General features: G+C 49.0%; 2 protein-coding genes across 5 annotated transcripts; one reads left to right on the forward strand and one right to left on the reverse strand.

The window, feature by feature from the left end:
- Positions 1–308: 308 nt before the first annotated feature.
- On the forward strand, positions 309–8719 carry Mmp19 (matrix metallopeptidase 19). 2 transcript variants are annotated; one of them, XM_028786610.1, is made up of 9 exons: positions 309–387; positions 1014–1099; positions 4062–4192; positions 4347–4562; positions 5105–5350; positions 5933–6058; positions 6921–7085; positions 7227–7354; positions 7496–8719. In XM_028786610.1, exons 3-9 carry the CDS (start codon positions 4102–4104, stop codon positions 7889–7891), a joined length of 1368 nt encoding a protein of 455 aa, XP_028642443.1. In that variant the 5' UTR covers positions 309–387; positions 1014–1099; positions 4062–4101; the 3' UTR covers positions 7892–8719. The 2 variants fall into 2 exon arrangements, with proteins under 2 accessions (XP_028642443.1, XP_028642442.1); XM_028786609.1 differs by lacking the exon at positions 309–387 and adding an exon at positions 394–563.
- A 156-nt stretch (positions 8720–8875) lies between these two features.
- LOC114638219 (transmembrane protein 198-like) lies at positions 8876–13641 on the reverse strand. Of its 3 annotated transcripts, none has more exons than XM_028786613.1 (5): positions 12916–13641; positions 12023–12279; positions 10843–11424; positions 10263–10420; positions 8876–10139 (listed from the first exon to the last, which is right to left on the reverse strand). In XM_028786613.1, the coding sequence occupies exons 2-5, from the start codon at positions 12216–12218 to the stop codon at positions 10005–10007; spliced, it is 1071 nt and encodes a 356-aa protein (XP_028642446.1). In that variant the 5' UTR covers positions 12219–12279; positions 12916–13641; the 3' UTR covers positions 8876–10004. The 3 variants fall into 3 exon arrangements, with proteins under 3 accessions (XP_028642446.1, XP_028642445.1, XP_028642444.1); XM_028786612.1 differs by having other exon boundaries at positions 9580–10139; positions 13492–13641; XM_028786611.1 differs by having other exon boundaries at positions 9580–10139; positions 13150–13641.
- Positions 13642–14202: the final 561 nt, after the last annotated feature.

The raw sequence follows: 14202 nt of genomic DNA on the forward strand, positions 1-14202 counted from the left end.
CCAACTCTTTGCTTTTATTGATTTTTCCTTGTCAGGAGCAAATGGACACGTGGATTTGCTGGCCCTGGATCCCTGAGAAGTGGGAATATCCAACTCTAGGAAGCAGCCTTGGGCCTATCCTAATCTCTCTGGATAATCTGGCTCTCATGCTGCCAGGAGGCAGACCCCAGAGCAGTACAGAGTCATCTGGTCTCCAGCAGAGGGCTCTGGGGGTGGGGTGGTGATATTAGGGGCATTTTTGGCTTCTGCTCTTTGGTAGGGCAGGAGTTAATGGTGAGTTGCAACATCTCTCTGGGCTGAGTCACCTCCCACTGTTCCCCCCACCCCCCATTCTCCACAGTTGAAGGTTTATAAAGAGGATCAGAGGCTGACAGCAAAGACCTGGAGGTAAGAGTCCCCTGCCTAGCCCTGTTCCTCCAAGCTCTCAGGTCAGAGGGCTCAGGCAGCCTCTGGAGCTCTTGTCTGCTGGGACCATGGACTGGCAGCTGCTGTGGCTGGCATTCTTACTTCCCATGACAGTCTCAGGCCGGGCTCTGGGGCCTACAGAGAAGGAGGCAGTCTTGGTGAGTCCTCTGGGCAAAGGAGGGCTCAGAGCATGGGAACGACAGGGATACCCATGCTACAATCTTCTCTAGGTTTTCCTCTTGCCCTCCAACCTACCTGCCTCTCCCTATTTCCTCTGCATCCTAATCTATGTAACCCACCCCCTGCTCCTTTCCTTGCCCCCCTCCGAGGCCCCTCACTCAGGCATACAGTCCTTTTGTATCTGTTTCCTCATATCTGGCCCGTTAATTTATTTGTATTGTTTGTTTGAGACATGGTCTCACTATATATTCCTGCCCGGCCTGGAACTTTCTATGTAGTCTAGGACGGACTTGAACTCACAGAGATCTGCCTGCTTCTGCTACCTGAGCACTGGGATCAAAGGCATGCACCACCACACACAGCTTTTTTAGGTCACTTGGAAGCTTTACCCTGAGACTAATCCTCTTTTAATCTCCATGTTATTGTAGGATTACCTGTTGCAGTATGGGTATCTACAGAAACCTCTAGAAGGAGCTGATGACTTCAGGCTAGAAGATATCACAGAGGCTCTAAGGTGAGGCTCTAAAGTCACAAGGTGCAAGCTTTCACGGTTGAGGTGTCAAGTTTCCCCCTCCCCCCAGGCCCACCTTGGCTTGACTTAAATGCACAGCAGGGACCTGTAGGACGGTGATGTTACTCAGAGTGTTGGAAGTGAGGTGAGATGAGAGTGGGGATGAAGAGCACACAGGTCAGGTGTGGTGGTATACAGCTGTGATCTCAGCACTGGGGTAGCAGAGACAAGCATTGAAAGTTGCAGATGGCTCGGGGGTTAAGTGCACTGGCTGCTCTTCCAGAGGTCCTGAGTTCAATTCCCAGCAACTATATGATGACTCACAACTGTCTGTAGTGGGATCTGATGCCCTCTTCTGGCTTTCTTGGGCACCTGAACATACTAAACAACACTTATGTATACAGAAATGTACAAAAGAATGAAAATCTCCTCCATGCCTCCTTCCCACCTACCCTCCAAGGTTTCTCTGAGTAGCTCTGGCTGGCTGTCCTGGAACTCACTCTGTAGACCAGGCTGGGCTTGAGTTTAGAAGTATACCTGTTGCTGCCTTTATATCGCTGGAATTAAAGGTGTATGGCACTACCACTCAGCTAAGAACAACATTTTAACAAAAGAGCTGGAGATTAGCCTGAACCACATGATGAGTATTTATCTTTATTTTTCATTTTTACTATTACTTTTTGATTCTCACACTGTAGCTTAGACTGGCCCAGAACTCTTGGGAATCTGGCTGTTTCAGCCTCCACTATGCTACAATTATAGGTATGAGTCACCATACTGAGCTAGAGTCCTTGTCATTAATTTTTAAAATTTATTGATTCATTTTATGTATATGGGTACACTGTAGCTGTCTTCAGACTCACCAGAAGAGCACATCAGATCCCATTACAGATGGTTATGAGCCACTATGTGGTTGCTGGGAATTGAACTCAGGACCTCTGGAAGAGCAATCAGTGCTCTTAACCGCTGAGCTATCTCTCCAGTCCATCATTAAATATTTTAATATATTGCTTTTGACAATTTCATGTATGCATGCATGTATGTATGTATGTGTGTATGTATATGTATGTGCATGTATGTATATGTGCATGTGTGTATATGTGCATGTGTGTATGTATGTGTATATGTGTCTGTATATATGTGTGTCTGTATATATGTATGTATGTATGTGTATATGTATATGTATGTATGTATATATGTGTATGTGTGCATATATAAGTATGTGTGTATGTATATGTGTATTACGTATATGTGTCTGTATATATATGTGTATGTATGTATGTGTGTATGTATATGTATGTATGTGTGTGCATGCATGCATGGCATGCATGTATGTTGGTCACTTTTGCCCCATTACCCTTTCATTTCTCTTCCATTCCTCCTGAATCTTTTCTTCCCTATTCTATTTTCTTTGTAACCCACCAAGTTTAATTAGGGTTGTTTTAAAGTTTATTGCATTTTTTTGTGTGTCTGTGTGGGTGTGGGTGCACACGCCACAGTACACATGCGGAGATCAGAGGAGAAGCTGTGGGAGTCAGCTCTCTCCTTTCATCATGTGGGTCCTGGGGATTGAGCTTATGTAGTCAGGTTTGGCAGTGGGCCTTTCACCCACTGACCCATCTCACTGGCACATTTTAATTTATAAAGTTTTATTTTGGATGTATTAATTTTATTTTATGCATAAATGCATGTGCACCACATGCATGCTTGGTGCCAGAGTTGGTCAGAAGAGGGCATCAGACACTCTGTAACTGGAGTTAAGGATGGTTATGAACCACCATGTAGATGCTAGAAACTGAACCTGGGTTCTCTGTAAGAGCAAAAATTCTCATAACTGCTGTGTCATTGCTCCAGTTCCCCATTTTGATTTTTGAGACTGGGTCTCATGTAGCCCAGGCTGAACCTGCTTGAACCTGCTATGTAGTGAGGATGACCTTGAACTCCTATTCCTCCAGCCTGTTGGGATCATAGAATGAGCTACCATGAATACCCAGCCAGTCCTTGTCTCAAAAACAAAGCAAAACAAGGCTGGAGAGACGGCTTGGTGGTGAAGAGCAATGGCTAATCTTGCAGAGGACCCAGGTCTGGTTCCTAACACATGGCAGTCCATAACCATCTATGACTCCAGTTTTCTGTCTCTGTACGCAATACACATGAGTATATTTACATACATTCAGGGAAAACACTCACACATAAAATAAAAAGAAATAAATACATCTTAAAAATAAAAACAAATCCAAACAGCAAGGCACGGTGGCTCACATCTTTTTTGTTTTGTTTTTGTTTTTCGAGACAGGGTTTCTCTGTGTAGCCCTGGCTGACCTGGAACTCACTCTGTAGACCAGGCTGGCCTGGAACTCAGAAATCCACCTGCCTCTGCCTCCCAAGTGCTGGGATTAAAGACGTGCCCAGCGAGACTTTGTCTTGAAAGATCAACAAAATGAGAAACACAGCCTAAGGATCTGCCCAGGCCAGAGCATTCCCTCGGAGGCTCTGTCCTTCATAGCTAAAATACTGATAGTTACTCACAGCCCACAGGAGGTACTGCATGTGTAAAGCTATGGATTGAAGCTGTCCAAGTACAGGCTGGAAGGTGACTCCAGCTGATTGAAGTGGGTAGCCCAGAGATTGTGCAGGGAGATGCCCCAGAGGGTGGCCAGGAAGTGGAGTTGGGGTGCTCACTAGATCAGAACACTAGAAAGTGTGGAGGGAGGGAGAGGAAGGCAATATTTCAGGGCAGTCTTCCTCAAAACATCCTGAAAACGGAGTTGGAGTGCCGCCATTTCTACAGACAAAGCCCCAGTTATGATCACTAGAGACTGCAATGCCTGCGTCAGTTTCAGAGACTTTGTACCATTTTTTTGTCATGACTTTGGACGTTAGGAGGCTAAAGATCAATCCTCAATTTCCAGCCATTCCAGATCCACCTGCCCTTGTAGACTTCTAGCTCTCTCTCTCTTTCTAGAACTTTCCAGGAAGCGTCTCAACTGCCCATTTCTGGTCAGATGGATGATGCCACAAGGGCCCGTATGAAGCAGCCCCGTTGTGGTCTAGAGGATCCGTTCAACCAGAAGTCTCTTAAATATCTTCTTCTGGGTGAGGACTGAGCCTGGGAAGGGAAGGAGAGGGCAGCCTGAGTGTTAGTGGCATTGGGTTTGCCCTCCTTCCCTTAAGGAGGGCACTGAGTACCCTCACCCTGGGTGGCTCTCCTGGTTGTGCTTCTAACTTCACTTTCTGGTCCCTTAACCAGGACACTGGAGAAAGAAGCACTTGACCTTCCGCATCTTGAACGTGCCCTCCACCCTCTCACTCCCGGCAGTTCGAGCAGCCCTGCACCGAGCCTTTAAGTATTGGAGCAGTGTGGCTCCCCTGACCTTCCGGGAGGTAAAAGCTGGTTGGGCTGACATCCGCCTCTCCTTCCATGGCCGCCTAAGCCCATACTGCTCCAATACCTTTGATGGGCCTGGTAGGTACTGATTCTTAGCTCTCAACTTATAGACCCTCACCAATAAACTCTCTCCTTGAGCCAGTTACTCCGGGACCTTAAAGTTCAGGTTGTCGGTTTTAACAGTCTGTATCCTGTACTCTGACCTTCTAATAGTCCCCCATATAGCTAGCCCCTTACTAAGTCTCCTCTTGCAATCTTATGCCTGGCTTTCATTTCCTCTCTCAGACGTCACCTGAGAGGGGATTGGGTCACAGGGGGAAGAGTGGCTGGGGAGGTGCAGATTCTATTTTGGGTTTCCCTGAATGATGCCTGGGAAATCCGGAAGAAGCACCTAAGCTAGCTATGGTGGTGCACCCTGCATCTCATGCATCCCAGGCTGACATGAGACTCTATATGCTCCCAAGGCTGATCCTGAGGTTCTGATCCTCCTGTGTCCACCTTCCAAGTGTTGTGATGACAGATGTGTTATCACTCTTGACAGCAGCTTGAGTGTAGAGCCCGCAGGGTATGCTCTGTCTGTGTGGGCTCTGACATTACTGTCTACCTTTTCTTCTGTCCAGGAAAGGTCCTGGCCCATGCTGACATCCCGGAGCTTGGCAGCGTACATTTCGATAAAGATGAATTCTGGACTGAGGGGACCTACCAGGGAGTGAACCTGCGCATCATTGCGGCCCATGAAGTGGGCCATGCCCTGGGGCTTGGGCACTCCCGATATACCCAGGCACTCATGGCTCCTGTCTATGCTGGCTACAAGCCCTATTTCAAGCTGCATCCAGATGACGTGGCAGGGATCCAGGCTCTCTATGGTGAGCATAAGAGTCAGTCTGAATAGTAACTCTCTAGGCTCGAGGAGACAATACCGGCTTTCATGGAGTGAAAAGGCTTGGCTTCTTTCTCTTCCTCTGCCCACTTCTTCAAGCTATTCATCTTCGGAAACTGTCTCTGTTTTTGACTCTTTTATGTCTGATCATCCGTCCTGGACTTTCTCCCCTCACACCCTAACTCTTTTTGTTGTTGTTGTTTGTTGTTTGTAGACAAGGTCTCTATTATGTAGCTCTGGCTGTCCTGGAACTTGCCGTGAAGCTCGGGCTGGCCTTAGACTCATGGAGATCTATCTGCCTCTGCATCCACCCTGATGCTGGGATGAAAGGTGTACATGGCCTAGCGACCCCATACTTGAAGATGCAGAGCATACATTCCAGGAAATTTCCTCCTTGCTGGGGCTTAGAAATAAGCTGTGTCTCCTGCATATCCCCGCCACCAAGGGGAACTTCTTAAAATTCCACTTCCTCCCTTTGTGGGGCCATTGATGAAAATGTACAGCAGACAGGCAGAGAGGTTTGAGTGTTTGGACTTCTTTCACTACATTGTTTTACTTTACCTCACAGGCAAGAGGAGGCCGGAGACAGATGATGAGGAAGAAGAGACCGAGATGCCCACTGTGGCACCAGTGACCACAAAACCTGGTCCCATGCCAAACCCCTGCAACAGTGAAGTGGATGCCATGATGCTGGGTGAGACCCTTTCCCCAACTGGTTGTTGACAGGCAATGGAGCAGCCTATTGACTCCAAGGCCTAGACAAATGGGGATGACACAGGATCGTAACAGGAACATTGGGGGTTGGGCTCCAGGAAGTGACTGGTAACCAGGGAAAATGTGTAGCATAGGGAGGGAACACCCAAAGCCAATTTAAAAAAGGGCTAGGTAGTTGGGCAGTGGGGCAGTGGTGGCACACACGTTTAATTCCAGCACTGGGGAGGCAGAAACAGGTAAATCTCAGAGTTCGAGGTTAGGTCTTCAGAGCAAGTTTCAGGACAGTCAGGACTACATAGACAAATCCTGTCTTGGAGATATAAACAAACAATAACAAACAAACAGTAGCTGGGTAAGCATTTACCATGATTGCCACCTTATAAGAATACATCTGCCAGGGCAGTGTAGAACGTGCCTTTGATCCTAGCACTCCAGAAGCAGAGTCAGGTTGATCTCTGTGAGTTCAAGGCTGGCACTGGCCTACAGAGTGAGCTAGATTACACGAGAAACCCTGTCTTGAAAAACAAACAAAACAAAACACACAGGGAAACATAACCAAATGAAATTTGTTGCAATGCCTATTGGAGAAGGCTTTGCCCCTGGTTGGAAGAATTTTAAAAGCTACCTGGAGTGGAGCACCAGGTCTCCAAAGGGGATAGTTGACCGACTGGAGGGCTGTGAACAACAAAGGAGAGGCTCATCTCTGAGTCTTCTTTCTCTGCCCTTTTCTCTAGAAGCTGAGTGAGTTTTTATGAATAGCCCATCAGTGACCAGTAAGGAAATCACCAGAGATACTCACGAGTCATTATTTTTTAAACCTGGTGACATGTTTCTGCTCTCAGGGCCTCGTGGGAAGACCTATGCTTTCAAGGGTGACTATGTGTGGACTGTAACAGATTCAGGGCCAGGCCCCTTGTTCCAAATATCTGCCCTTTGGGAGGGGCTTCCTGGAAACCTAGATGCTGCTGTCTACTCTCCCCGGACACGACGGACTCATTTCTTTAAGGGTGAGTGGGGTTCTTAAATCGTATCTAAGGGCCTGGTCATTAAAAAGCTTTGTATGGGAGGAGGCAGTGAGTTTCTGAGAAGGGGACCCAAAGGCCCATCTGATGACAGAGGTGGCTTGCTCTTCCTTTGACCACTCTCAGGAAACAAGGTGTGGCGGTATGTTGATTTCAAGATGTCTCCTGGATTTCCCATGAAATTCAACAGAGTAGAACCCAACCTGGATGCAGCTTTCTATTGGCCTGTTAACCAAAAGGTCTTCCTTTTTAAGGTATAACAGAACTGAGGGTAATCCCTTCTGAGGAGGGGCACAGTCTTATCCTTAAAGGAGCCAAACTTCTATAGTTTGGGTCAGCTTCTGGAGTCCCTAAGCTCTTTCTTCATAATCTTCTCCCCATCCACCCCAAATTAGGGATCAGGATACTGGCAATGGGACGAACTGGCCAGAACTGACCTCAGCCGTTACCCCAAACCAATCAAGGGACTGTTTACTGGCGTGCCAGACCAACCTTCGGCAGCTATGAGCTGGCAAGATGGCCAAGTCTACTTCTTCAAGGGCAAAGAGTATTGGCGCCTTAACCAGCAACTTCGAGTGGCGAAGGGCTATCCCAGGAATGTGACACACTGGATGCACTGTGGTCTTCAGGCTCCAGACACTAACTCATTAACTGGGGATGTTACTCCTTTGACCACAGACACAGTCTTGGGTACCACTCCTTCAACCATGGACTCAACCATGGACATTCCCTCGGCTACAGACTCTGCCTCCCTCTCATTCTCTGCTAATGTCACCCTGCTAGGGGCCTGAGACCTATTCAATGTCTGCTCATCAGGGTTGTGCAGATGTTGCCAAATGGGCACTAGACCTAATGCCCTTAGATATTCCAATTCTGGACACCACTTCCACTTCCCTGTGTTTCTAGAAGGTGCTCACTTAATTCTGAGCCAGTCCCCAGTTCCTGTTTCTTCTTGTCATATAGCTGTTTCAAGTGTGACATCTATTCTCTGGTGGAGGGAAACTGTCAATCAAGAGGGGTTTTTTTTGTTTGTTTTTTTTGTTTTTGTTTTGTTTTTGTTTTTTTTGACAGGGTCTCTCTACATAGCACTGGCTATGGCTGTCAGCTATCCTGAAACTCTCTATGTAGGTACGTAAACCAGTCTGCTTTGAACACACAGAGATCTACCTGCCTCTGCCTCCTGAGTGCTGGGATTAAAGACATGTGCTACTATGCGTAGCTAGTGCTCTATTTTTTTAATTTTTATTATTATTTTTTTTTAGATTTAAGGCATGTATTATCATGTCCAGCTGTCAGTTGGGTCTTTAGCTGACAGGAGGCAACAGCTAACAGCTGGCTATTGGATATGTGGGTTGTGTTCTTCCAACATAAAGTGCAAGAAAATGTCATGGCCAGTAAACTGAGCTTAGAATTTGGAGTCCTTGAGCCTGACTATGGCTTTTGGCTTGCAAATTAACCTTGTCAAACCTTGGATTTTCTACTAACAAAATAAGGTTAATATCAATGCTACAGGATTGTTATGTTAGATAGGTTATTGTTAAATACTGTATGTGAAGTGGCTGACAGAGTCTGGAACATTTGTATTCAGTAAAGACTAGCTTCATGTTCCTGGGAGAGAACTGAGTTGTCTGGGTGTATACATGTATGATATGTATGTGTGCATTGTATACAGTGGTATGTGTGATATAGGTGCCGTAGCAGATCTTTGGGGGGCAGATTAGCTCTGTTTTGTGGCGCAAAGAAAGTAAAAAGCAGCAATAGTAGAGGCCCAGCTCCTCAGTTGAATTTTCAATGCCATTTTATTGCTGAATTCCCTTGTTCTTCCTCCCTCTCATTACAGATTTGCTGCTCAAGGGAAAGATATATTTTCTTTAATATGTCTGGGAAACCAGGAACTAGATCTTGGTCAGAAGAGTCAGAAGAGGGAGAGTTAGAACGGTCAGTGGCTGGGCCCGAATTCTGCTTTAGGAAGAAAGCTACTCTGAGAGACAGAAGGCACTTGGCTACCATGCAGCCCCCAAGACCAGTCTCCTCTAAGAAGAAGGGCAAGGAGCCAGCTTTTGGAGAGAGGGGAGCTGAGGCAGATGCTGTGGTCTTCCTTCATTGAGGAGAGAGGGGAAAGCACCATGGAAGATGGAGCTCCCCACCGAGGTAGCAGGATTCAAGAGTATAGGGTCCAGGAAGAAAGGCTAACCAGAAGCCCAATTACCCCTAATAAAGAGCCTGGGGACTGGGAGATCTTGGAACATTTCTGTGCCATTCCTCCTGCCAAAAGACCATCACTGGGTGTGGTGGTGCATGCCTTTAGTCCCAGCACTGGGGAGGCCCAGGCAGGCAGATCCCTGTGAGTTCAAGGCCAGCCCGGTCTACAGAGTGAGTTACAGGATAGCCAGGGCTACACAAAGAAGCCCTGTCTTGAAAAACCAAAACCCTAACCAAACCAACAAAACAAAAAACCAAAAAACAAAAAACAAACAAAAAAGAAACCAAACCCAAACCAAAACCCAAAACCTAAAAGGAAAGGAAACAGGTATTTGGGAATGGGTTGTAGTTCAGTGGTAGAACACTTGCCTACTATGGGCAACACTTTGGGTTCCACCTCAGCATTACAGAAATTAATAAAAAGCTATTTTGGGCACACCTCCTTGGTTCGGAGTCAGTGTCTCTAGGGACCAGGGCACTTCTACTACTGGACAGAGGTAGGTGCTTGTACTTTCAGTCTCCCTCCTCCCCTATCTTTATAAGAATTTTCTCTGCCTGTCTGTAAAAGGGTTGGTCTGGGCACAGAACCTATTCCCAAGTCCAAGAGGTAGGGAAATCTGTACGGGTCCTATGGACTCAGGCCCTATCCACTTAACAATCTTCTGCCCTCACCAGGGGTATCAGTGTGACTGGAGGTTAGGCTCAGGTCTGGTCAGGGTGAGGTGTGGTAAGGAGGACAGTGGAGCTGCAGTCAGAATCCAGGTCCAGGGTAGTGTGGGGGCCTGTGGCCTGGGTGCTTGGTACCAGCTCACACTCACGAAGACTCTGGAGATAACTCTAGATGGATACAAGGTGGAGAGAGTAGAAAAAAGGTTCTGGGTCAGAGCCCCCAGCTCATCCTGGCCATCACCTGGTCACCACCATCCCCCCTCAACAAGGGTGTCACACCCTCCTACTCACTGGAGCTGGACTGTGAGCAGGACTCCGGATATTGGGGGGAAGCTGATTCCGATAGCTGCCTCTACACAGTCCTGTCCCAGAAGGGTTCCGATGCCTCTTAGCCTCTTGCTGATGGATCCGAAGGAGCTGGAGATGCCTTCGCTGGTGGCTCAAGATCACTGTTGGGGAGGAGGCAATGCAGATTCAAGGGGGCTTCGTTAGGCCCTGAATACCTACCCCAAACAGAACCATACACCACAGAAGTCCACTTGACCTTACTATTGTAGGTCTCTCAAGGCTCAGCTTCCCTTCAGTTATTGGACTTTCTTCTACATTTTTCTCTCATCCTTCTCTGGGATTCCTGTACCCTCTCATAACGGTCCTAATGTAACTCTGCCCTGCTTCTCCTGGCAATGTTTCTCGTTCTACCCAGACTTCCTTTGGCTAGTTCAGCTTTAACTTCCCTTCAGTGCCCTGCCCTGTTTGCCATGGGAACCCTCCCCAGTTCTCATCTCGCCATCTTTCCCTTCCCTCAAGTATAGGATCCAAGGATAGTAGTGGGGGCAGGTTGGCTGCTTTTTGTATCACAGTGTTAACTCACCATTGGTGTGGCTTCCACGTTCCTCAGCCATGAGTTTCCACTGGGCCAGTGTCCCAAGAGCCCCCAAGATTGGCCAGGTCCCCAGCAAGACCCAGCTATACCAGCAAAGAGGAAGCAACTCTGGAAGTGCCTGCAGGCGTTCACCCAGCCGAGTGCCCAGTGCCAGTCCTTCCAAGAAGTAGTCAGCACAGGCCACCAGCACCGCAGCACCTAGCAGTGCTGTGCCTAGAACTGTGAATGGTCGTGGCCAACGAAGTGTGAGCAGGGCTCCCAGCAGTGCCAGCCCCATCAGTCCGCCGACTGGCACCCAGGCTGAGCGGGGCTGGTAGATGGGTTCAGTGCCCAGTAAGGTTCCAGCACCCAGGGTCAGACCTAGCAGAAGACCAGTCAGAAAGAGCCCAACACTGCGAACCAGCATGGTGACCAGGCCGCAGAGGAGTCCAATGCCAAGGGCGATGCCCACGCTCACCTCCAGGCTCAACTGTGTCTCCAGCACCCGCTCCTTATGGCACAGTAGGAAGATCACCAGAGCCCCTGACAGCAGACCGGAGAGAAACATCACTGCCTTGAAGCAGCGGTAGCCTGGGGAGGGAGGCATGAGGCTTTGAGAAGCAGAAAGGGGATCCTACAGGGATGGTTCTGGTGTATTGGAGAAGGAACAGCTAACCAGAGAGCAGAAGCCAGGTGCAGCATACAGTGAGAACCTCAAAGAAAGGGGAAAGAAAGTATAAGCCCAGGGATAGGAGGAAGGCATTCAGAGATTCCAAGGGGATAGGTAGAGAAATCAGGAGGTAGAGTGGATGCACTGTGGAAAGAAAGCAGGACAGTGTCCAGGTCCTCCAGCAATGGTACATGGGAAATCATAGCAGACTCATTCAGATTCTGGAAAGAGTTGAAATCTCTGGTGGGAAAGATAAACTAGGAATGGAATTCTGACATAGGAAACAGGAAAAGCCCATAATGGAGGCAGAGGTGAGAGCCAGAGGGTACAGGCAAGCAGAATGACAGGAAGCTGGGAGAAGCAGTATGGAAAACTCTGAAGGTACATATCTCCTGACAGAGGAGGTGAAGTGGCCCAGAAGAGCAAGGAAGATATATGGCATCATTCTTGAGGATAACAGTGTTAGGCAGCTGTCCCCCCACCCCCCACCCCCGCCCCGACCCTGGGCCCTGCCCTCACCAAAGCAGCAGTAGATGATTCCGAAGCAGCAGCAAAGGGCACACACAAGGGCAGGAGCCAGTTCAAGGCTGTCCTGGGGTTCCAAGACACATCTCGGTTCTGGAGGTTCTGGGAGTTGTTGATTAAAGGGCCTTGGGTAAGCTGTTACAGTCGGAGGCAACAAAGCTTTCTCCATGGTAGAAGAGAAGATGGGCATAGAGTGGAAGGTTAGAGTAATCTTTCATCCATCTGTAGCTATCTGGCAGGGGATGGTAAAGCTGGAAGAGAACAGAGAGCAGAAAACATAAATCTTGGGGATTCTGTACTTCCATTTCTTTTGAAAAATGACTTGTGCCAACTAAAAAGTAACCCCCCTCATCTGCAGTTGGGACCCAATACTAACTCTTGTTGAACCAGACAGGGCAGGGTTAATAAAGTGGGGAGAAGAAGGAAGAGAAGAGGATGAGTCACCTTGGGGTCTCAGAACAACTGCTTACCGCCCTGCAGGGCTGAGGAGAGCAAAGGGGTGGAACTGCTTCCCTAGACCTCCAGGTTTATCCAGCCCCAGAGATCCTAGGCACAGGGGTGGCCGATGGGGCTGCTGTAACTCGTTGCTCCCTAAACTCCTTGTAAATCGGAGCCCAAACCCTGTGAGCTAAATGCAACCCCCGAGGAAGAAAAGGAACATTTAAAAGTTTCAAATAAGGACTTAAGAGTCAGTGAATCAGCCTCTGGGATTTTGAAGCCTTGGCTTCATGCCGAGATGGAGTTGTTGGGGAAAGCCAAATACAGCCAGTCCAAATCCCTTCGCCGTACATGGAGTAAGTAGGCGCCTTGCCCACAGGCATCACCTCACATCTTGGTATATCCACTTGCTACTCGTCCCAGACTAGCATGGGAATTGTTCCACCCACCCTCTCATCCAGGCACGCATGGGCTGCCAATGGGATTTGATTTTGATCCTGAAGGATCACTGAGGAGAGGATGGCATTGGGATATTGCAGGAGTAGGGTGGTGCGGATGCACTTTCTTTCTGCTGTCTTTAGGATATTGAGGCTGAAGGATTGGAGAACTCCCGGGGCTCATCTCAATCGCTTGAGTCTGGGACGCAAAACAAGGACAGGTCAGGAAGGGTGTTAACTACTCACCACCCTGCAGGGCTGAGGAGAGCAAAGGGGTGGAATTGCTTCCCTAGATCGCCAACTTCATTCCAGCCCAGGGGTCCTAGGCGTAGGGGTGACCGTTGGCCGCAGGCACCCCCTTGGGCCACTGTGCTCGTTGCTCCCTAAACTCAGGAAAGTCGGAGCCCAAACCCTGTGAACTAAATGCAATTAGCTTGGGGGTGGGGGTGTGTGTGGGGGGAAGGAGACAGGGAGTGTGTAAGGGGGGGAGATGACATCACGGGGCGGGCCCCCTCAATCTTTACCTCTGTCTATGGGGGAACCCAGGCTACCCACTTCTCTAATCTAGGACGAGGGACGTCCCCTAACCATAGCAATGAGGAGTTTTGTGATGTCCACCAACACTAAGACGGAAAGTCTCTGGATGCTGAGGAGATTAATCAACATCTTGACGTTTTCAAAGCCCCAGTGGGGTCCCAAAGCACCCGCTGGTCCAACTTGGTTTCTTCCACTTCCCAGAGAATTGGAGTATTGTCTTCTGGAGAACCGGGTGGTCGGGATCCGGGATGCGCAGAAGGGTTTTTAACTAGTGCTGGGTTGGGGGCGGGGAGGTATGTTCATGGATGAAAAATACTTGTGGAGCGAGACAGGCCTGGCAGGGACACTGACAGAACTGTAAGGCTTTAGGAGTGCAGAGAGGTTCCATCGGGGTCTGCGTAGGGGAGGGGGAGCCTGCTGGCTTCGACCCAAAGCTTACTGTGTAAATGAGATGCAAAGCAGCATGCAGATGAGTGCGGGGTTCTGTTAAGCAGGACTAGGTTCTGAGCTCCTTGGAGCCAGATCACCCTAGCTGCATTCCCTGGCCCGGCCCTTGCGCCGCGTTCACAGGGGGCGGATCAGCGGCGAGGGAGCTCGCCAGCTGGGTCCGGGAGAAGTGTCACGTGTAGTCAGGGGGCTAGCTAGTCCGGGACACACACACTTCTCCGCTTCCTCTTTGGCTGGACAGCCGACAGCGAAGGGTCTGGGCTCGCAGAGTGGCTGGCTCCTCTGCGTGCCCTGGGTGTCTGCACGCCAAAGACG

The sequence above is a fragment of the Grammomys surdaster genome, unplaced genomic scaffold, assembly GCF_004785775.1.
Source record: "Grammomys surdaster isolate TR1022 unplaced genomic scaffold, NIH_TR_1.0 125562, whole genome shotgun sequence".
Lineage (NCBI taxonomy): Eukaryota > Metazoa > Chordata > Mammalia > Rodentia > Muridae > Grammomys > Grammomys surdaster.

Coding starts and splice junctions, on each gene's coding strand:
- Mmp19 (XM_028786609.1), top strand. CDS start 474: ATGGACTGGCAGCTGCTGTGGCTGGCATTCTTACTTCCCATGACAGTC. Junction 564..1,013: donor CAGAGAAGGAGGCAGTCTTG/GTGAGTCCTCTG, acceptor ATGTTATTGTAG/GATTACCTGTTGCAGTATGG. Junction 7,086..7,226: donor ACGGACTCATTTCTTTAAGG/GTGAGTGGGGTT, acceptor GACCACTCTCAG/GAAACAAGGTGTGGCGGTAT.
- LOC114638219 (XM_028786613.1), bottom strand. CDS start 12,218: ATGCCCATCTTCTCTTCTACCATGGAGAAAGCTTTGTTGCCTCCGACT. Junction 11,425..12,022: donor AATCATCTACTGCTGCTTTG/GTGAGGGCAGGG, acceptor CTCCCTCCCCAG/GCTACCGCTGCTTCAAGGCA. Junction 10,140..10,262: donor CTGCTCACAGTCCAGCTCCA/GTGAGTAGGAGG, acceptor GTATCCATCTAG/AGTTATCTCCAGAGTCTTCG.